General features: G+C 42.4%; 1 protein-coding gene across 3 annotated transcripts; it reads right to left on the bottom strand.

Annotated features, from left to right (window-relative positions):
• Window positions 1–281: 281 nt before the first annotated feature.
• On the bottom strand, window positions 282–20,689 carry LOC124009463 (long-chain-fatty-acid--CoA ligase 4-like). 3 transcript variants are annotated; one of them, XM_046321293.1, is made up of 15 exons: window positions 20,632–20,689; window positions 13,094–13,330; window positions 12,641–12,818; window positions 12,399–12,508; window positions 11,074–11,212; window positions 10,623–10,773; window positions 10,191–10,314; window positions 9,999–10,070; window positions 9,650–9,789; window positions 8,731–8,903; window positions 7,066–7,140; window positions 2,676–2,864; window positions 2,339–2,453; window positions 936–1,093; window positions 282–780 (listed from the first exon to the last, which is right to left on the bottom strand). In XM_046321293.1, the coding sequence occupies exons 2-15, from the start codon at window positions 13,319–13,321 to the stop codon at window positions 623–625; spliced, it is 2,010 nt and encodes a 669-aa protein (XP_046177249.1). In that variant the 5' UTR covers window positions 13,322–13,330; window positions 20,632–20,689; the 3' UTR covers window positions 282–622. The 3 variants fall into 3 exon arrangements, with proteins under 3 accessions (XP_046177249.1, XP_046177233.1, XP_046177240.1); XM_046321277.1 differs by having other exon boundaries at window positions 13,094–13,647; window positions 20,632–20,686; XM_046321284.1 differs by having other exon boundaries at window positions 13,094–13,327; window positions 20,632–20,685.
• Between the last annotated feature and the right edge of the window lie 100 nt (window positions 20,690–20,789).

Raw genomic sequence — 20,789 nt, 5'->3', positions numbered from 1 at the left:
GAATCAAGGTGAAGGCTATGATCCCTTATTGATGTCACCTGTTAAGTCCATTTCATCAGTGGAGATGAAGGGAAGGAAACAGGTTAAAGAAAATATTTAAACCTTGAGACAATTGAGGCACGGATTATGTATGTGTGCCATGCAGAGGGTGAATGGGCAAGGAACAATATTGAAATGCCTTTGAATGGGGTATGGTAGTAGGTGCCAGGCGCACCGGTTTGAGTGTGTCAAGAACTGCAACACTGCTGGGTTTTTCACACACAACAGTTTCCTGTGTGCATCAATAATGGTCCACCACCCAAAGGACATCAAGCCAATTTGACACAACTGTGTGAAGCATTGGAGTCAACATGGGCCAGCATCCCTGTGGAACACTTTCAACACCTTGTAAAGTCCATGCCCTGACGATTTGAGACTATTCTGAGGGCAAAACGTGGTGCAACTCAATATTAAGAAGGTGTTCCTAATGTTTTTTTTATACTCAAGTGGGTCTTTTTCTGTAGAGCTTAGAGATAACTCTTATGAAAGCACAATACAAATAAATAGTATTATTATTATTCAGACACACATCACTGGTGAAAGTTGTAAGGAAACTGTTCTTTGGTTAGATCCGATGGTGGCTCTACTTCCCTCCGTACATTCTCTCTATATCAGTCTGAAAGTGATTCTTCAGCTCCTTCCTCTTCAATTTGAATGCATCTGTCACCAGGCCAGTCTCAGGGGTCCAGGGCTCTGGGCTTAGACGCACTTTCACTGGGATCTCAAAACGCTGCAGTTTGACTGGGGGGCGGGCAAAATGGTTAATATAAAAGGGATATGCATGGCATGAGTAAAGCCCTCGTCACACTGAAATTATGTGTCTATTAATTCTAGGTTATTGTCCATCTGGTTAGTCAAGTTAACAAGATATGTATCAGAGTAGGTTTCAGCCTTACTTGAGGCAGCCACCTCTTTGATGGCCTTCAGGACCTCCTTCTCCATGGCTGGGTGGTTACAGATCTCCTCCCAGGCAACACTTATGCCGTTGTTATTGGCCAGAGTTGTCAGCTGCTTCTGGTTCGGTACCACAAAGCTTATCACGTAGTTCTGGTCACTAAAAGCAAGAGAAAATAAAATGATAGACTAGACTTGAGCATGCACATTGAACATGTTTTAGGGGTGATACATGTAGAATAACGACTAAAACATAACCAAAAACGCATTTGGTATCAATGTAAAACCTACAGTACCGTTCAAAAGTTTGGGGACACTTACATATGTCCTTTGTTTTTTGAAAGAAAAGCAAATTTTTTGTCCATTAAAATAACATAAAATTGATAAGAAATACAGTGTAGACATTGTTAATGTTGTAAATGACTATTGTAGCTGGAAACGGCAGATTTTTTATGGAATATCTACATAGGCGTATAGAGGCCTATGTAGATAGGTAACCTAGTGGTTAGAGTGTTGGACTTGTAACTGAAAAGTTGCAAGATCAAATCCCAGAGCTGACAAGGTAAAAAAAATCTGTTGTTCTGCCCCTGAACAAGGCAGTTAACCCACTGTTCGTAGGCTGTCATTGAAAATAGAAGGCCAGCATCACGGAGTCGCCTCTTCACTTTTGACGTTGAGACTGGTGTTTTGCGGGTACTATTTAATGAAGCTGCCAGTTGAGGACTTGTGAGACGTCTGTTTCTCAAACTAGACATTCTAATGTACTTGTCCTTTTGCTCAGTTGTGCACCGGGGCCACCCACTCCTCTTTCTATTCTGTTTAGAGCCAGTTTGCACTGTTCTGTGAAGGGAGTAGTACACAGCGTTGTACAAGATCTTCAGTTTCTTGGCAATTTCCCGCATGGAATAACCTTCATTTCCCATAACAGGAATAGACAGACGAGTAGCAGAAGAAAGGATTTTGTTTCTGGACATTTTGCGCCTGTAATAGAACCCACAAATGCTGATGATCCAGATACTCAACTAGTCTAAAGAAGGCAAGTTTTATTGCTTCTTTAAAATCAGCACAACAGTTTTCAGCTGTGCTAACATAATTGCAAAATGGTTTTATAATGATCAATTCGACTTTTAAAATGATCAACTTGAATTAGCTAACGCAACGTGCCATTGGAATACAGGAGTGATGGTTGCTGATAATGGGCCTCTGTACGCCTATGTAGACAATCCATTAAAAATCAGCCATTTTCAGCTACAAGTCATTTACAACATTAACCATGCCTACACTATATTTCTGATCAATTTTATGTTATTTTAATGGACAAAAAATGTGATTTTCTTTAAAAAACATGGACATTTCTAAGTGACCAGTAGTGTATGTGGTATAATAAAGCAGACAGAAGAGTTACCTGTTTGCATATGCACAGATGTTGTCAATAAGGGGGCAGTTCTTCAGAGCAGACTCCACTTTCCCCAGGGACACATATTCTCCAGCCTGCAGTTTGACCAGGTCCTTCTTACGGTCTACAAACAAAGCAGAGAGGGTCAGTGAGAAGACTGAAATATGGCAGGATAGCACTGAGAGGTTTTATGGCAGTTAGCATTGTTTAGATCAATTTGAATAGTTTATGACAGTTTTACTTCATGGTCATAAAGTCTTGAGGCAGCTGTTGTGCAATGAACAGTGAGCATGTTTTTATTATGTGTTATTACTCAGATGTTCTCCACCTCCTCTCAGCCACTCACCCACTATCTGCAGACAGCCATCAGAGTGGATCTCCCCCACATCCCCGGTACAAAACCACCTCTGGCCCTGCTCATCTACCCAGAAGTCATTGTTCAGGTGCTCGCTCTTATAGTAACCCATGGTAACGTTGGGCCCACCAATCATGATCTCTCCACGGGGGTGGGGTTGGTCCTGGCTGGTGTATCCACCTTGGAAACACAGTGGGAAGATAAGAGTGAGGCATGGTGGTAGAGAATAGCTGAATAAAAGGATTGTTTGGAACAGGAAGAAACTGACCACATGGAAACCAATCAAGGCACATGCAAATACGGTAACAACAAGCAAAGGAGGCAAACATGGCAGCTACTGATCGAGGATGTCCAGGTCATCCATGATATGCATACTAAATGTGTGTGGAAAACATCATATTCACACTCCTTTACTTTTTCTACATGTTGCTGTGTTGCAGCCTGCATTTAAAATGGATTAAATAGAGATGTTTGGTATCTGGCCTACACACAATACCCCATATTGTCAAAGTGTTTAGACAGTTTTACAAATTAATTTAAAAAATGAAAAGCTGAGATGTCTTGAGTCATTAAGTATTCAACCCCATTTTTATGGCAAGCCTAAATAAGTCGAGTAAAAATGTGCTTAACAAGTAACATAAGTTGCATGGACTCCGTGTGTGCAATAGTGTATAATAGTGTTATTGACATTAATTTTTAATGACTACCTCATCTCTGTGCCCCACACATCCAATTATCGGTAAGCTCTCTCAGTCGAGCAGTGAATTTCATACACAGATTCAACCACAAAGACCAGGGAGCTTTTCCAATGCCTCACAGAGAAGGGCACCTATAGTATTGGTAGATGGGTGAAAACAAAGGAGACATTGAATATCCCTTAGAGCACATATGTCAGAGTCAAGGCCCGCGGGCCACATCCGGCCCGCGAGAAGGTTTTTTACGGCCCCTGGGATGATCTTGATTTATTATTAGAACCGGCCCGCAGACCGCAGCAAGCCGGCAGCCCGCAGATCTTTTACACGCACCAATACTACATTTCCCACAATGCAACGGTGACGCACCGAGCAGTAGGCTGCTTCATTTCAATATTTATTGGCACAGCAGTTGTCAGCATCACAGTAAAATTAACTTTCAGATACCCATCAAAAATGGCAAAACGGAAGGTGGACACTGAGAACCGGGGGTTTCAAACAAGGTGGGAGTCGGAGTATTTGTTCACGGAGGTAGCTGGAAAACCTGTGTGTCTTCTGTGTGGAGAAGGTGTGGCGGTACTGAAAGAGTATAATCTGAGACGACATTATGAAACGAAACACGCGGACAAAAACAAGAATATGGACATGGAACAAAGGCTACAAAAGGCAGAGGAATTAAAACGAGGCCTCAAATCTCGACAGGCTCTGTTCAAAAAGCCAAATCACAAGGCCAGGCTGCTGTCAAGGCCAGTTTTATTTTGGCAGAAGAGATCGCTAAATCAGCCCAGCCATTTACGGAGGGGGATTTCATCAAAAACTGCATGATTAAAGTTTGTGACGAAGTTTGCCCAGAAAAAAGGCAACTCTTTTTAAACGTGAGTCTGAGCAGAAACACCATTGCCGAGAGAGTAGACCAGTTGTCCATCAATCTAAAAGAGCAGCTTGTGAAAAAGGGAAAAGATTTCATTGCATATTCCTTGGCTGTGGATGAGAGCACCGACATTTCTGACATTGCCCAGTTGTCAATTTTCATCCGCGGAGTGGACTCCAGCCTAAGCGTGACAGAGGAGTTTTTGGCTTTACGTCCTATGCATGGCACAACTACGGGGCATGATTTGTATGAAGAGGTGTCAAGATGTGTAAATGAGATGGAGCTGCCTTGGGAAAAACTTGTGGGTTTGACAACCGACGAAGCACCTGCGATGTGTGGACACAGGAGCGGACTGGTTGCGAAGATACGGGAAAAGATGCAAGAGGAAAACGCGACAGGTGAGCTGACAGCTTATCATTGTATCATACACCAGGAAGCGTTGTGCGGTAAAGCCTTGAAAATGGAGCATGTAATGAGCATCATCACGCGCACAGTTAACTTTATCAGAGCCAAAGGTTTGAATCACCGCCAGTTCAAGGCATTTCTGACGGAGTTAGAAACGGAGCATGGTGATTTGCCTTATCACACAGAGGTGCGATGGCTAAGCCAGGGAAAGGTGCTTCAAAGATGTTTCGAGCTTCGTGAGGAGATTTGTCTGTTCTTGGACAGCAAAGGGAAAGACACAACACAACTCCGAGACGAAATGTTTCTGTGTGAAATGGCTTTTCTGTGTGACATTACGAGTCATCTGAATGCAATGAACTTGCAGCTGCAGGGTCGGGATCGTGTCATCTCTGATATGTACAGTACAGTGAAGGCATTTAAAACCAAACTGACTCTGTGGGAGACGCAGATGCGGAAAGAAAATTTGAGCCACTTTCCCAGCTGCCAGACCATGAAAGAGAAGCTCTCTACCAGTGCGTTCCCGAGCGCACAGTTGGCTGATAAAATAGGTATGCTTGCCGCTGACTTTCGACGCCGATTTGCTGACTTTGAAGCACAAAAAAGCAGGTTGGAACTGCTCGGTAACCCATTTGCTGTTGACGTGGAAAGCTCACCACCAAACCTCCAAATAGAGTTGATTGACCTCCAATGCAATGATGCACTGAGGGCAAAATATGCGGCAGTGGGTGCTGCGGAGTTCGCCCGTTTCCTCCCGACACAATGCCCCAGCTGCGCATCCAGGCTGCTCAAACGTTGTCTATGTTTGGCAGCACATACCTGTGTGAACAACTGTTTTCTTTGATGAACTTGAACAAAACATCACACAGAAGTCGACTTACTGCTGAACACCTCCACTCAATTCTGAGGATTTCCTCAGCTCAGAGCCTTACCCCGAACATTGATGAACTTGTGGAAAAGATGGGACACCACCAAGTATCACCCTCAACCTCAAACAAGTGAACATTACTGTGCAATCACATATTTAGAGTTTTTACTCAGTTCAAGTTTAAAAGTTAAAGTTTAATATTTGTTTTCACTGCATGTTACTTCTCCTTAAACAAAGTGTTGTTTTTGATTAATAGATTTTTGCACTTTATTTTATTGTATTTCAATCCAATTATATTTTAAAAATATTTCAGTTGAGTGGATGATAGAAAATTGCTATTATTGTTTTTTTCTTTGAAGTAAATTTAGCCCACTTTTGCTAAAATAGAAAATATAGGCTACTGATGGTGCCTTGAATACCGGTTTCTTTCATTTAATGTTCATGTTATGGGGATTTTTATATAAAGGAAATTTGTCTTTTGTGTCTGTTGAAAATTAAAGATTACTGACAGAGCCATAAGAAAATATTGCTTTATTTATCTGATCATATTGGAATATATTTGTTAGGTTTTCAGTAGGTTCAATTAGGTTCACTAGACTATATGCGTCATTTAAAAAATTTTCAATGAACATTCGAACAGTCCGGCCCTCGGCTTGTAGCTAAATTTTTTATTTGGCCCTCCGTCCATTTGACTTTGACACCCCTGCCTTAGAGGATGGTGAAGTTATTCATTACACTTTGGATGGTGTATCAATACACCCAGTCACTACAGAGATACAGGCATCCTTCCTTACTCAGTAGTCAGAGAGGAAGGAAACCGCTCATGGATTTTTACCATGAGGCCAATGGTGCAGCCACCCCTATGCTTGAAAATATGGAGAGTGGTACTCGGTAATGTGTTGCATTGAATTTGCTCCAAACAAATACTTAGTATTCATGACAAAAAGTGAATTGCTTTTCCACATGTTTTGCAGTTTTACTTTAGAACTTGTTGCAAACAGGATGCATGTTTTGGAATATTTTTTATTCTGTACAGGCTTCCTTCTTTTCACTCTGTCAATTAGATATTTCTGTATTTCATTTTCACTACATTTGCATTGTCCAAAAATACGTTTTCACTTTGTCATTATGGGTTATTGTGTGTAGATGGGTGAGAATTATTTTTGTTTAAATTCAGGCTGTAACAACCAAATGTGGAAAGAGGCAAGGGGGTATGAATACGTTCTGAAGGCACTGTATGTATTGGTTCTCTTAGAGGGATGAAAATGTAATGAATCAAACGATATTTGTTGATGTGAAAATAAAAATGTACAGATTTTAAGGCTGTGTTATTTGATTTTGGGTGTGTTCGCCAGAAATTCTGGCGGGAAAAAAATGGGGTTCTGAGAAATTATGGCATAAAAAAAAAATGGGTCCCTGATGAAAAGGTTTGAAAACTGGTGTAAACAATACAGTATATTTTTTACTTGCAAGCTCTCCTCAACAGTGCAGTACACTTTATCAAAAATGTTCATAAATAAGTGTGTTTCTATAGGCTTACTGTCTTACCCTCAACCCAGTCTCGTAGTTTCACCTCACAGCAGATGAGGGGGGCTCCTACTCTCCCAGTGCTGTAGTCTGCAACTGGAGTCAAAACACACAATCACAGATAAATAAAGACACCACGTAGAGTTTAATACTTGATGCCAGTATTAGGCTGTAACTCAGCCCACTAATCAAATCAAATTTATTTATACAGCCCTTCGTACCTCAGCTGATATCTCAAAGTGCTGTACAGAAACCCAGCCTAAACCCCCAAATAGCAAGCAATGCAGGTGTAGAAGCACGGTGGCTAGGAAAAACTCCCTAGAAAGGCCAAAACCTAGAAAGAAACCTAGAGGAACCAGGCTATGAGGGGTGGCCAGTCCTCTTCTGGCTGTGCCAGGTGGATTATAACAGAACATGGCCACTGTTTTACACTCAAATACTGCTGCATAGCGTCTCACAAGCATATCCTTCTACATTCAGAATGGACTGAAAAGTGACAAATACCTGCGTGACCTAAACAGCAAAGCCGATTGAAGTAAAATAGTTATATTTAGTATAGCTGCCATTCCTCTGCCATCAACAATCCCAGTATCACAGAACCTTTCACAGGTTGGTGCTTGAACAAAGACATTTACCTCAGAGTATGTGTGTTTAAAGACATGAAACTCTCAGGGCAACTCAATAGATTAAAAAGAAGCCTGAGCAATAGCATGCTCTCAAATACATGTCTTGGCTAAAGCCCAAAATTGCCATAGCATGCATAGGTATAATTTCCTAACAAAAAACACAATGGTGAAGATTCTCAAATGACAGAGCGCCCACCATTCTCCTACACACTACTACTACGATTAAAACATCTACCTGCCACTCAGATTTTTTACCAGCCAAAATATTAGATTAAAAAAACAAACACAAACGGATGACCATGCTCTGTAATGTTTCTAAAACAAGAAATGTATTAGTAAGAAGTACCATGGTTTATTACTCAATTTCAGTAAATTTTTTGTGACCCGAGTCTTTCAATCAAAATATCAGGATCAAAATGTTCAGCTGCCCCTTTAAGAGCGGGAGGTTACAGTGGTACCGTGGCCACTCGAGTCCTGTCACGTGTCTGTGAGATTTAGGATAGGGCGTCTCTTTGCTATAAGTTGAAGCAGCAGACTCAAACTAATGTTTAAAAACAACAGAGCTTGTGAACATAATAATGTAAATAGCCAAGAAACACAAGGACAAAGTCTCACTTTACTTTGTAGACTTTTGAGTAAATTAGACAAACTTGTATGCAAGTGTGCAGCGCCTCCAAAGATTAATATATCAGCACTTTACCCATTGCGCACAGGTCCCCTGCCAGGCAATGTTTTTTTCAGGAGGTGGGATATACAGGTTTCCTATGTCTTCATGCAATTAGCAGCTATGAATCAAAACCGAAGAAATACTTTGAAAACAGCTACTGCAGCAGTTTTCTAACCCTAACTCCACATGTGCTCATCCTGGACTTTTTACTATTTTTATTCGCAAATGTAATGATTTCACTGTAGAGCACTGCACATTGACCACCCACCAATGTGGGTGGTGAAATATACATTCTTACCCACCAATACCAAAATCTACCCGCATTTGACGGGTGTTCATTTTATGCCCTGACCCCAGTAGTAGTAGTCCATGCCTGTGCCTGCCCTGACTCACCCTCTGTGATGGTACCTGCTCCACAGGTCTCTGTGAGGCCATAGCCCTGTCCCACGGGGCAACAGAAGCAGATGTTCATGAAGCGCTGGGTGGCGGAGGACAGGGGCGCTCCTCCTGACAGCATCATCCTGATGTTCCCTCCCAGCAGAGCCTTCACCTTCTTAAACAGCAGCCTGACGGACAGGACAGAGGAAGGAAATCAACTTCGACCTTAACCATTAGTTCATGTTTACTGATGAAATTTCACTCTGATATCAAAGAGAGCTATTTCGTAATCACCCCTAAATAGTCAGAAGGACACCCTGATATCTGATAAGCAGCATTGACTGGCAGACACAAAAATATGGTTTCCTCCAAAACCAGTCAAAATACACACAAGCATACATACAGTACACTTAAAATACACAGATTCCAGAGGTAACCTGTCTAAATGACTACCGCCCCGTAGCACACACATCTGAAGCCATGAAATGCTTTGAAAGGCTGGTCATGGCTCACATCAACACCATCATCCCAGATGAACAGCTTCTACCCCCAAGCCATAAGACTGCTGAACAGTTCATCAATTGGCAACCTGGACAATTTACATTGACCTCCTTTAATATTTATTTATGTCCTCATATATAGCCTCGTTACTGTTTTTAAATGTGTTACTATTTAGTTTTTATATTTAGCAAATATTTGTCTTCGTTTTTTAACTCTGCATTGTTTGCGAATGGGCTCATAAGTAAGCATTTCCCTGTAAAGTCTACACCTGCTGTATTCGGCGCATGTAACCAATTACATTTGATTTATGCACTAATCTTGTATCAGGGATCTGACCTATAGAGATAGCTATGTGCATGTCACAGGATTGTGTACGTAGATAGAAACATGCTGCAGTGTGTGTGTGTGTTTGTGTGTGTCCTTGTGTACTCACATGTTGCAGAGTGGGGCATCGTAGCCCATTTTGATCTGTTCCAGTTTGTAGTTGTAGCCCAGTTTAAACAGAGTCCTCTGCACATAGCTCATCTCCTGCACCTTGTTCATCACATTCTTGTAGATGCGGTCCATTATTTCCTGACAGATAACAGATAAACATCTTATATCTCAGCTTCCACCCTATACAGAGGACATCAATGCTGCAGGATAGTTATGAAAGAACAAACATAACCTGTTAGAAGATGTCCTCTAGAGCGGACTTCTACAAATCTCTAACGGAGCCTTTTCATAGAACACTAACACATCAGCGATAAGCAGACAGGTTAAGGAAGGATGCTTGTTCTTACCGGTACAGCTGCCATCAGAGTAGGCCTCAACACAGAGCAGTCTCCTTTACTGCCCTTCTTGATTTTTGTTGACTGCAAAAGAGAAGATATCAAAATAACAGATTGTTGCCAACATTGCAAAAAATATTTTTTTGTTGTTGAAATATGCATGATCAATTCTATCGTTTTAGATCAAACTGCTGAGTCTATTACCTGGTCAGAGAGTGTTTGTGGAGAAGAGTAGCCAATCCTGCAGCCATACGTCATACATGAGATTTCAGCAGTCATTTCCAGCACATGAGCTAGAGGCAGGTAGCCAATGTAGGTATCCTTTGGCCTGCACATGGACACAAACATGACTTAGCAATATAAAGATGAGACAGCACTTTACATCATCAATATCTGTAACCCTGCACCACAGTGGTTATGCACTTCCACAATACTATTTATCTAATGATCGAGTTCAGTCAAAAGAGTGCATGATTAAACATGTTCAGGCAAGGGTATCATCAGTACGTTACACTGTTTGTCTGCTGTTTCAAAACATTGTGTCTGACATGGGAATGTGACGCAGAGACCTGACTAGCCTAGTTAAATGTTGGTTATACACTTCATAGAGGCGCAGCAGTAGAGTGCTCTGCTCACCCCAGTCCTGGGATCCTCTCACACTGGCCCGTCATGCCAGCGATCAGGTTGCTGTGGATGATCATGACTCCTTTGGGTCGTCCTGTGGAGCCGCTGGTGTACATGACCACAGCCAGATCTGTGGGCTGGGGGCGCTGCACAGCTACACTCACTGCCAGGAGCACAGGGGGACACGTCACTTAATAATACTTAGAAAATAAATGGTACAGTCCAAGCCAGTTTCCCACTACGCAGTGGGAAACTAAACTTCCAGCATATGTGTATATTATACTTCAGACTTTTTTTTATCTGCTTATACATTTTACCATCTCTACAATGGCATTTGGGCCATATGTAAACTCAAGTTTCAGTGCAAACACTGTTTGACATAACAGGGTGTCCTAAAACAGTGACCCAACAGTGTGACCTGTGTTTTGTATATGAAAAGTGCTGTTGATGTGTTTTCACATACAGTTGTCAGGTTTGGCTCCCAACTCCTGTACTGCCTGCATGCTGTAGATCTGAATGCCCTCAGGGTAGCCCGTCCGGCTGATGCTCTTGTTGTCCACATATATAACGTGCTTCAGGTTGGGCATATCTGGCAAAACATTCTGTCAGACACATAGGAAGACATCCTTATTTGGCATGACTTTGAACATGAGTAATCTCAGGCCTTTAGGGTTCATTCAAGTTTTGATGATATCAGGGGTTTGTTTTTCAGGTGAACAACACATCTCAGTTCATACACAAACACCCCATGTGTTTTTAACTTCCTCCTTCATCTACGGAGGTGATTACACTCATCCCGTCTGAAAATATAGCTGGGTCGTTCCTTTTGAGAAGTGTAACTTGGTTTAACAAAAAAATCTTTGGATTTCTCCTAATTTTAACATTCTGTAATAAAGAGCACATTTTCAAATTAATTAAAAAACATGTTTTTTCCATCTCAAGAGGTTAATTAAATAACAAACATTACAATGGTAAGGGCCACATAAGGTAACAGGGCTGACTGTAACAGGGCTGACTAACAGGGTTGGTGATTTCATGTTAATTCAGCCATAAAGCCCCTCGTGACAGGAGGAATGGAAGCTTGTGTGCAACACTGAGTGGCAATTGAATGCCAGTTTCAACCCCCCCAAAAAAATATTGCTTAAACATCTCTAGTCTATCTAATGTTAACAGGGTTGACGTGTTATGCTCGACCCGCTCAGTTTTCCACCACAAAACATCAGAAAATTGCCAAAAAGAGTAGAACCAGCTCACCTGCTTTTACACTGTGATTATTAGATGTTCAATGATTCTTTAAACATTTATCTTTAAGTAATAGGAACCCTATCATATTAAAACAAGAGTTCAGTTCATGTAATAGGGTTCACCTTAAAAATGAGGGAAAAGCTTAAATGAATCACTGGGACTTTATCAAAGCAACAGAAATAACTAGGGCTGATGGTGAAACTTGTTGAAATGTTTGGATTCCATGGGTTGAAATCTTCGTAGACGTGGCACAGGTTGGACGGAGGGACATGTCAAAATGTATCATTTTGTCACTTTAGCAATCCTTTATTCAGATGTATTGAATTGTCCATGTGGTCTATATTAAAGGGCACTTCATTTAATATAACAGGCTGTTAAAATGTAATATTCGTGCACAATTCTTACTTAAAATATCAAAGGGACGCAAAAGGCACCCATTTGGTGGAAGCACCCAGCTCTCTTTCCCACTGAGAGAGGAGCTGAGAACAGTAGTGTGTAGTTAGGCTGGAATGTGAACCATTCATTTCCCCTAATATCTCCAACCTTGAGTTTAGTCTCCAGTAGCTCTGCGCTGGTGATCAGGTGTGTGGCCCCACACTCATTAAGCCCAAAGGCCACCGCTTCCTCCCCCAAGGTGGCATACAGAGTGACCACTGCAACACAACCAAACATGTTGTTTAAATGCAAACACACAGCACAATGTTATCAGAAATATTACTGTTCTATTACTTTATATGCTAGTGTTACATCATTAAACAGGGAGATGTGTTGCAGTCAATGCCTACATGGAAAGTTGCGTCTGAAGCAGGCCTGTGCAATGATCATCCACTCTGCCCGTGTCTCACAGAAGATGGCGATGGTACTCTTGGGCTGCTGGCCCAGGGCTGCCAGTCCACTACCTAGATGGCTGATGATCTGGTCCACCTCGTCATAGGACAGCCACCTGTACTCCCCCAGGATCAGCTGCAGCAGAGGAGAGAGCACAGGAACAGGCTATTAGGGTTAGTTCTACTAAGGGCCTTCAGTTCACTGGAGAAAATCAAGTTATTTCCTGTGAAAACGTTTATGACATTCGATTCAATTACTCCACAAGAAGGGATTTAATCTAGGACAGTTAGATGTTATATGAAGTTATACAAACCTGCTTCAGGTCGCATAACCAAAGTAACTTATTTCACAGAACATTCACTGCTCTCCAATTCGTTTCTGGTGCGATGGAGTGTGTGTGATCACTCTACCTTCTTAAAGATCTTGCCACTGGGTTGCGTCTCGTTCTCCTCATTTAGGAGCTCCCTGGTACCCAGGCAGTCAGTGTTGCCGAAGCGCTGCACTGCATGCTCAAACAGCTTGTCTAGAGTGTCCTTTCCCTCAAAGTCCTCTCGGGCCAGGTTGTCAAAGTTCTCCACACAACGATAGGGGCCCTCTGCTTTGCCTGTGGTGGACTTGGCTTTCTCTCTCTTGGCCATGGCTTTCTTCTTTCCAGCATTAGTGAGGAAATACCATGGGATAAACGTGATGAGAGTGTACAGCCACATCAATAGGTACACAGGCAAGAAGACTATGTAATGCATGTCAACTTTGAACATCATGGTTGAGGGTGAGGCAGAAGTGGAGAGAAAGAGAGACTTGAGGGAGAAGTGTCTGTGTCAAGGAGAGTTCAGACGGTTCAGCTCTCAGGTTGTGGAAAGATTGCCACGGCAGGTGGCAGTAATTACAGATGGGACAGGTAGCAGCACATGCACCCAGACGACTCAATGGAAAGGCTTGACACAAGAGGTCTGTGATGCTAGCTCTATAGACAGCAGGGTGATTGGTCGAGAATTGTTCAGCATAGGGGAAGAAGAAAAAAAATAGATAGAGAGAGTTGAGAGAGAGAGAGAGAGAGAAGCATGTTAGTCATATTGAAGCACTACAGCTAGGAGCTAGCCAGTAGCCACAAGTATGCACTGTGTAGAATGCAAAATCTAATTTATAGACAAGCCACACTGAATGACTATTTGTTTGAGGATTTTTGAATGCGTTTCATGTCAAAGCATATATTCCAATGCATCAAACCTAGCTGCATTTTATATATATCATTATAGTTTTTATATTGCTGGACAAAATAGCTGAGTTTCAATGGAGCACTGCAATGGCTGATGCAGCTGTACACAAACATCTAGGCCCATGTTTGGTCAATGTTACTTAAGATTTGACAATCTTTTATCGTATCTATAATTGATGCTTGCAGTGTGCAATCATTTCCTAGCACTGGAAGAATGTTAGGTCAGTGTTTTAAAAAGCTGAATGAACACCTGTATGTATTTATGCCAATTGGTGGTGCCTTGGCTAAGACAGAAAACAATGATAAGGTAGAATAATCAGAATGAGCAACAAGTTGTTAATAAATAAATAATAATATTAATAACAATTTGGGTGCTTATATTTGCCCTATTATACACGTGTGAATTGGAAATGTGTTTTTGCATATCCCAACTCTCCCTGAGAGGTTGGGGACACTGCCAGGGTATGCCATTATCAATGGCGACCCTGGAGAAATTAGGGTTAGGTGCCTTGTTCAAAGGCATATCGACAGATTTTCCACCTTATCGGATGTGGGATTTGAAATAGCAACCTTTCGGCTACTGGCACAACGCGTTAACCACTAGGCCTACCCTAGGAAAATACCCCTTGAGAATGACTTAGGCCTAAATGGAAAGACTGAAATACAAAGAAGACAGAGCTCAGCAGAATGGTTATAAAGCCAAAGAGGTTAGGCTAGGTTAAGTTAAATGGGAGATAGACAGCATAGCCTACATGAAACCTTAACCTTTTACTAGTAAAATATTTTAAACATGTAAGTAATATCAGTAACGCATTCATTTACTTTATTATTTCGCTTTTACTTTCACCAAATTTCTGGTGCCACTTGGCAACCCTTTGGACCTAAAGGTACCTGCCAAAATAAAGGAAATACAAGTATATCGAAAGCAGGTTCCATGTAAGCCAAGGAACACATTATTTCATTGCGCAAGATTCTAAGATGGCAACTGGCAAGAGCAATAACCAGCACACTAGAAAATGTAAAAGTGTCACAGAATGTTATTCAGGACTTTATCCAAGCCTAAACAAAAATTGTATTTTAAGCCCTGAACAAAGACAAAGAGTTGAGCCCTATCCTCAAGTCCATATTCTTCTTTATATCCACTATTCAGTAAAACATTTAGACCAAACCATATCAAACCATGTAATACAATGAGAGCCACAATGTAGCCTAATGGAGGTCAGCTTGACATCAGAGGAACACAGTGTCAAAAGACCTACATTGCATTGAAAAGTTAATCGAATTGATCTTACTGCTGCTACTGTAACTAGCAGCTGAGCATGCCTCTACAGAATCAGAACTTGTAAAATGTTTCATGTTGTAATGCTTGCATCATGATCTGCTATGTTGCCCTGATGATGAAATGCTTGTCACTTGACATCCCTCCAGACAGTCCCTGTTGATGTACTAATGAAGGCTCAAGTGCTTATTGTGCTCATGTGCCACTGATCTGCCTAATTCCTTTTACTACATAGGCACAACAACACTCAGGCATAACAACTCCGAAAGGAATCAGACAGGACAAATTCCTTCTTCAATCAATATTATTATTCAGTGAGAGAAAAAATATCTTCCTACCACTTTCAAATATCCATTATAAAAAGGCAGGTATCATGTATATCAGCCCTTGAAACAGAATCAGAATTGTGGGAGAGCATCATGCATTTTGCAGAGGAAAGACCACATGCACACACTTCTGAAAAACACTACACCGGTGAAGAGCAGCCCGAAACAATGCAACCCTTTTGAGAGAATGAACAAGAGAAGAAATTGGTTACCTTACCTACTGTTCTAAGGCAAGCTAACAAAACACAGGTCTTCCTCTTTTCCTGAACATATAGCCTAGTCCAGGGAATGTTTATTGTACACAAGACGACTGTAGATTATTCACCCCTAGTGTCAGCTCTTTGGTAAACTCAGCTGCAATCACAGAGCTAACATCCATTCTCCTGCTATCACCCACAACTGCTCTAATCCAATAGGAGATTGTATTGGACAGGAAGTGATGAGATTCCTCTCTACAGTCATAGAGGGGACAACAAGACAAGACTTAATTAGGTACTTTACACCACTGCGTAAAAGCATGCCATTGGTAAATATATTCACCTTGAGGTGATGTCAATGACCTTTCACACACTGAAGAATACTGTGTAAAGCATTAAATGCGTGACCAAGACTCATAGCATTGATTATCCTTTCTTACAACACAGCCTTGCTACTGCTATGTCCATAAAAACACATGCCAGAAATAGACAAAACTAGCAATACAAGCCTTGTACTGTAGCTCAAGCCTTCCGGCGCCGACAGAGATGGCCGCCTCGCTTCGCGTTCCTAGGGAACTATGCAGTTTTTTGTTTTTTTACGTGTTATTTCTTACATTGGTACCCCAGGTCATCTTAGGTTTCATTACATACAGTCGAGAAGAACTACTGAACATAAGAGCAGCGTCAACTCACCATCAGTACTACCAAGAATATGACTTTCGCAAAGCGGACCCTGTGTTCTGCCTTTCACCCGGGACAACGGAATGGATCCCAGCCGGCGACCCCAAAAAACGACTTAGAAAAAGGGGAAAACGAAGCGGTCTTCTGGTCAGACTCCAGAGACGGGCACATCGTGCACCACTCCCTAGCAAACTCCTCGCCAATGTCCAGTCTCTTGACAACAAGGTTGATGAAATCCAAGCAAGGGTAGCATTCCAGAGGGACATCAGAGACTGTAAAGTTCTTTGCTTCACGGAAACATGGCTCACTGGAGAGACGCTATTGGAGACGGTGCAGCCAGCTGGTTTCTCCACGCATCGCGCCGACAGAAACAAACATCTTTCTGGTAAGAAGAGGGGTGGGGGCGTATGCTTTATGGTTAACGTGACGTGGTGTGGCCAAAACAACATACAGGAACTCAAGTCCTTCTGTTCACCTGATTTAGAATTCCTCACAATCAAATGTAGACCGCATTATCTACCAAGGGAATTCTCTTCGATTATAATCACAGCCGTATATATTCCCCCCCAAGCAGACACATCGATGGCTCTGAACAAACTTTATTTGACTCTTTGCAAACTGGAATCCATATATCCGGAGGCTGCATTCATTGTAGCTGGGGATTTTAACAAGGCTAATCTGAAAACAAGACTCCCTAAATTTTATCAGCATATCGATTGCGCAACCAGGGCTGGAAAAACCTTGGATCATTGCTATTCCAACTTCCGCGACGCATATAAGGCCCTGCCCCGCCCTCCTTTCGGAAAAGCTGACCACGACTCCATTTTTTTGATCCCTGCCTACAGACAGAAACTAAAACAAGAAGCCAATCTGATTCCACACTCATTTACATTACATTTAAGTCATTTAGCAGACGCTCTTATCCAGAGCGACTTACAAACTGGTGCATTCACCTTATGACATCCAGTGGAACAGTCACAAGACTGCTTCCATCACGTGGACTGGGATATGTTATGTATGGCGTCAGACGACAACATTGACGAATACGCTGAGTCGGTGTGCGAGTTCATTAGAACGTGCGTTGAAGATGTCGTTCCCATAGCAACGATTAAAACATTCCCAAACCAGAAACCGTGGATTGATGGCAGCATTCGCGTGAAACTGAAAGCGCGAACCACTGCTTTTAATCAGGGCAAGGTGACTGGAAACATGACCGAATACAAACAGTGTCACTATTCCCTCCGCAAGGCAATCAAACAAGTTAAGCGTCAGTATAGAGACAAAGTAGAATCTCAATTCAACGGCTCAGACACAAGAGGTATGTGGCAGGGTCTTACAATCAATCACGGATTACAAAAAGAAAACCAGCACCGTCACGGACCAGGATGTCTTGCTCCCAGGCAGACTAAATAACTTTTTTGCCCGCTTTGAGGACAATACAGTGCCACTGACACTGCCCGCAACTAAAACATGCAGACTCTCCTTCACTGCAGCCGACGTGAGGAAAACATTTAAACGTGTCAACCCTCGCAAGGCTGCAGGCCCAGACGGCATCCCCAGCCGCGCCCTCAGAGCATGTGCAGACCAGCTGGCTGGTGTGTTTACGGACATATTCAATCAATCCCTATCCCAGTCTGTTGTTCCCACATGCTTCAAGAGGGCCACCATTGTTCCTGTTCCCAAGAAAGCTAAGGTAACTGAGCTAAACGACTACCGCCCCCGTAGCACTCACTTCCGTCATCATGAAGTGCTTTGAGAGACTAGTCAAGGACCATATCACCTCCACCCTACCTGACACCCTAGACCCACTTCAATTTGCTTAGCACCCAAATAGGTCCACAGACGATGCAATCTCAACCACACTGCACACTGCCCTAACCCATCTGGACAAGAGGAATACCTATGTGAGAATGACTACTACAGCTCGGCATTTAACACCATAGTGCCCTCCAAGCTCGTCATCAAGCTCGAGACCCTGGGTCTCGACCCCGCCCTGTGCAACTGGGTACTGGACTTCCTGACGGGATGCCCCCAGGTGGTGAGGGTAGGCAACAACATCTCCACCCCGCTGATCCTCAACACTGGGGCCCCACAAGGGTGCGTTTTGAGCCCTCTCCTGTACTCCCTGTTAACCCACGACTGCGTGGCCACACACGCCTCAAACTCAATCATCAAGTTTGCGGACGACACAACAGTGGTAGGCTTGATTACCAACAACGACGAGACGGCCTACAGGGAGGAGGTGAGGGCCCTCGGAGTGTGGTGTCAGGAAAATAACCTCACACTCAACGTCAACAAAACTAAGGAGATGATTGTGGACTTCAGGAAACAGCAGAGGGAAAACCCACCTATCCACATCGATGGAACAGTAGTGGAGAGGGTAGTAAGTTTTAAGTTCCTCGGCGTACACATCACAGACAAACTGAATTGGTCCACCCACACAGACAGCATCGTGAAGAAGGCGCAGCAGCGCCTCTTCAACCTCAGGAGGCTGAAGAAATTTGGCGTGTCGCCAAAAGCACTCACAAACTTCTACAGATGCGCAATCGAGAGCATCCTGTCGGGCTGTATCACCGCCTGGTATGGCAACTGCTCCGCCCACAACCGTAAGGCTCTCCAGAGAGTAGTGAGGTCTGCACAATGCATCACCGGGGGCAAACTACCTGCCCTCCAGGACACCTACACCACCCGATGTCACGGGAAGGCCATAAAGATCCTCAAGGACAGCAACCACCCGAGCCACTGCCTGTTCACCCCGAAGGCGAGGTCAGTACAGGTGCATCAAAGCTGGGACCGAGAGACTGAAAAACAGCTTCTATCTCAAGGCCATCAGACTGTTAAACAGCCACCACTAACATTGAGTGGCTGCTGTCAACACACTGACTCAACTCCAGCCACTTTAATAATGGCAATTGATGGGAAATGATGTGAAATATATCACTAGCCACTTTAAACAATGCTACCTAATATAATGTTTACATACCCTACATTATTCATCTCATATGTATACGTATATACTGTACTCTATATCATCTACTGCATCCTTATGTAATACATGTATCACTAGCCACTTTAACTATGCCACTTTGTTTACATACTCATCTCATATGTATATACTGCACTCAATACCATCTACTGTATCTTGCCTATGCCGCTCTGTACCATCACTCATTCATATATCTTTATCCCCTTACACTTGTGTCTATAAGGTAGTAGTTTTGGAATTATTAGCTAGATTACTTGTTGGTTATTACTGCATTGTCGGAACTAGAAGCACAAGCATTTCGCTACACTCGCACTAACATCTGCTAACCATGTGTATGTGACAAATAAAATTTGATTTGATTTTTAAACACAAGTCTAAATCAAGCATCAGTAGGAATTGTAACACAAACACCCGATCAAAACAATTTAGGGTGATGACTGATTTGAAGTGTGCCCACCAGACTTTGCATTCCTTTTCTCTCCTGTTATTCCGACTGGTACTGCAAATTCATTTATCGATATCACATTTTGTTCTTGGTGAATAAACCATATCATCATATCACCATCATGTGTGGTGTATATATAACCCATATATAAACTTGTATATAACCCACATCAAATAGTTTGTTCAAACGTTCATTAGTTGTATACAATTGGGAAATGTTACATGCCTTTGAGATGGACATCTATAAAATATACTTTTTTTTTTTTTTTTCATCCAGTGAGTGAAGCCATATCCGTGTCTGACCGAGTAATCTCTGTCAACTCCCTTGAGATACGAAACTATCTGAAAGTCGTGCTATTAATACCAACAAATGTACGATCATTGTTCACATAAGGAAAAGGGAAAAAAACGGGCAACTGTTATACTCCAATACATATATAATGTTTGAAAACTGAGACCCACGCGGCACTGTGCAAGACACCCATGATGTGCTTCATGTATTTGACATGAATAGGTGTCGTTGCTGAATACAAATGTAAACGACATGTCCGAAAAAATTACTATGACGTTTTGTCGGATGCCTAGCAAATAAAACATACTAGCAACAAAAATGTCACGTTGTGGCTTCTAGCGAGGCAGCGTGCCGGCACATACCATAGGCGCATCATCATAAACAAATATATGAATGAAGTTGGCATAGATAGTTTTCTTACATTGGATATAAAAAATACATATAAAATATTGCCACATGTATGTAAATAAAATGATAACAGATTATCTAGCAGTTTACTGAGTCATTTCCCTAGCTAGTATACTTACCTCAGAAACCGAGACGTCAACCGGACCGCGTCAGGATGAATGACCGACAGTAACCTCCAACGAAGACTAACCCGGAAACTTTACGTCATATGAGTCCATCTCTCGGAGCCAATGAGAATGGGTCTGAAGACCATACCTATTTGATGCTTTCGTTCAAT

The sequence above is a fragment of the Oncorhynchus gorbuscha genome, linkage group LG02, assembly GCF_021184085.1.
Source record: "Oncorhynchus gorbuscha isolate QuinsamMale2020 ecotype Even-year linkage group LG02, OgorEven_v1.0, whole genome shotgun sequence".
Lineage (NCBI taxonomy): Eukaryota > Metazoa > Chordata > Actinopteri > Salmoniformes > Salmonidae > Oncorhynchus > Oncorhynchus gorbuscha.
Note: the sequence above shows the minus strand (reverse complement) of the source record. Positions and strands in the feature narration are given on the sequence as shown.

Coding starts and splice junctions, on each gene's coding strand:
- LOC124009463 (XM_046321277.1), bottom strand. CDS start 13,444: ATGATGTTCAAAGTTGACATGCATTACATAGTCTTCTTGCCTGTGTAC. Junction 10,315..10,622: donor GAGAGGATCCCAGGACTGGG/GTGAGCAGAGCA, acceptor GTCCATGTGCAG/GCCAAAGGATACCTACATTG. Junction 781..935: donor CAAAGAGGTGGCTGCCTCAA/GTAAGGCTGAAA, acceptor CCCGCCCCCCAG/TCAAACTGCAGCGTTTTGAG.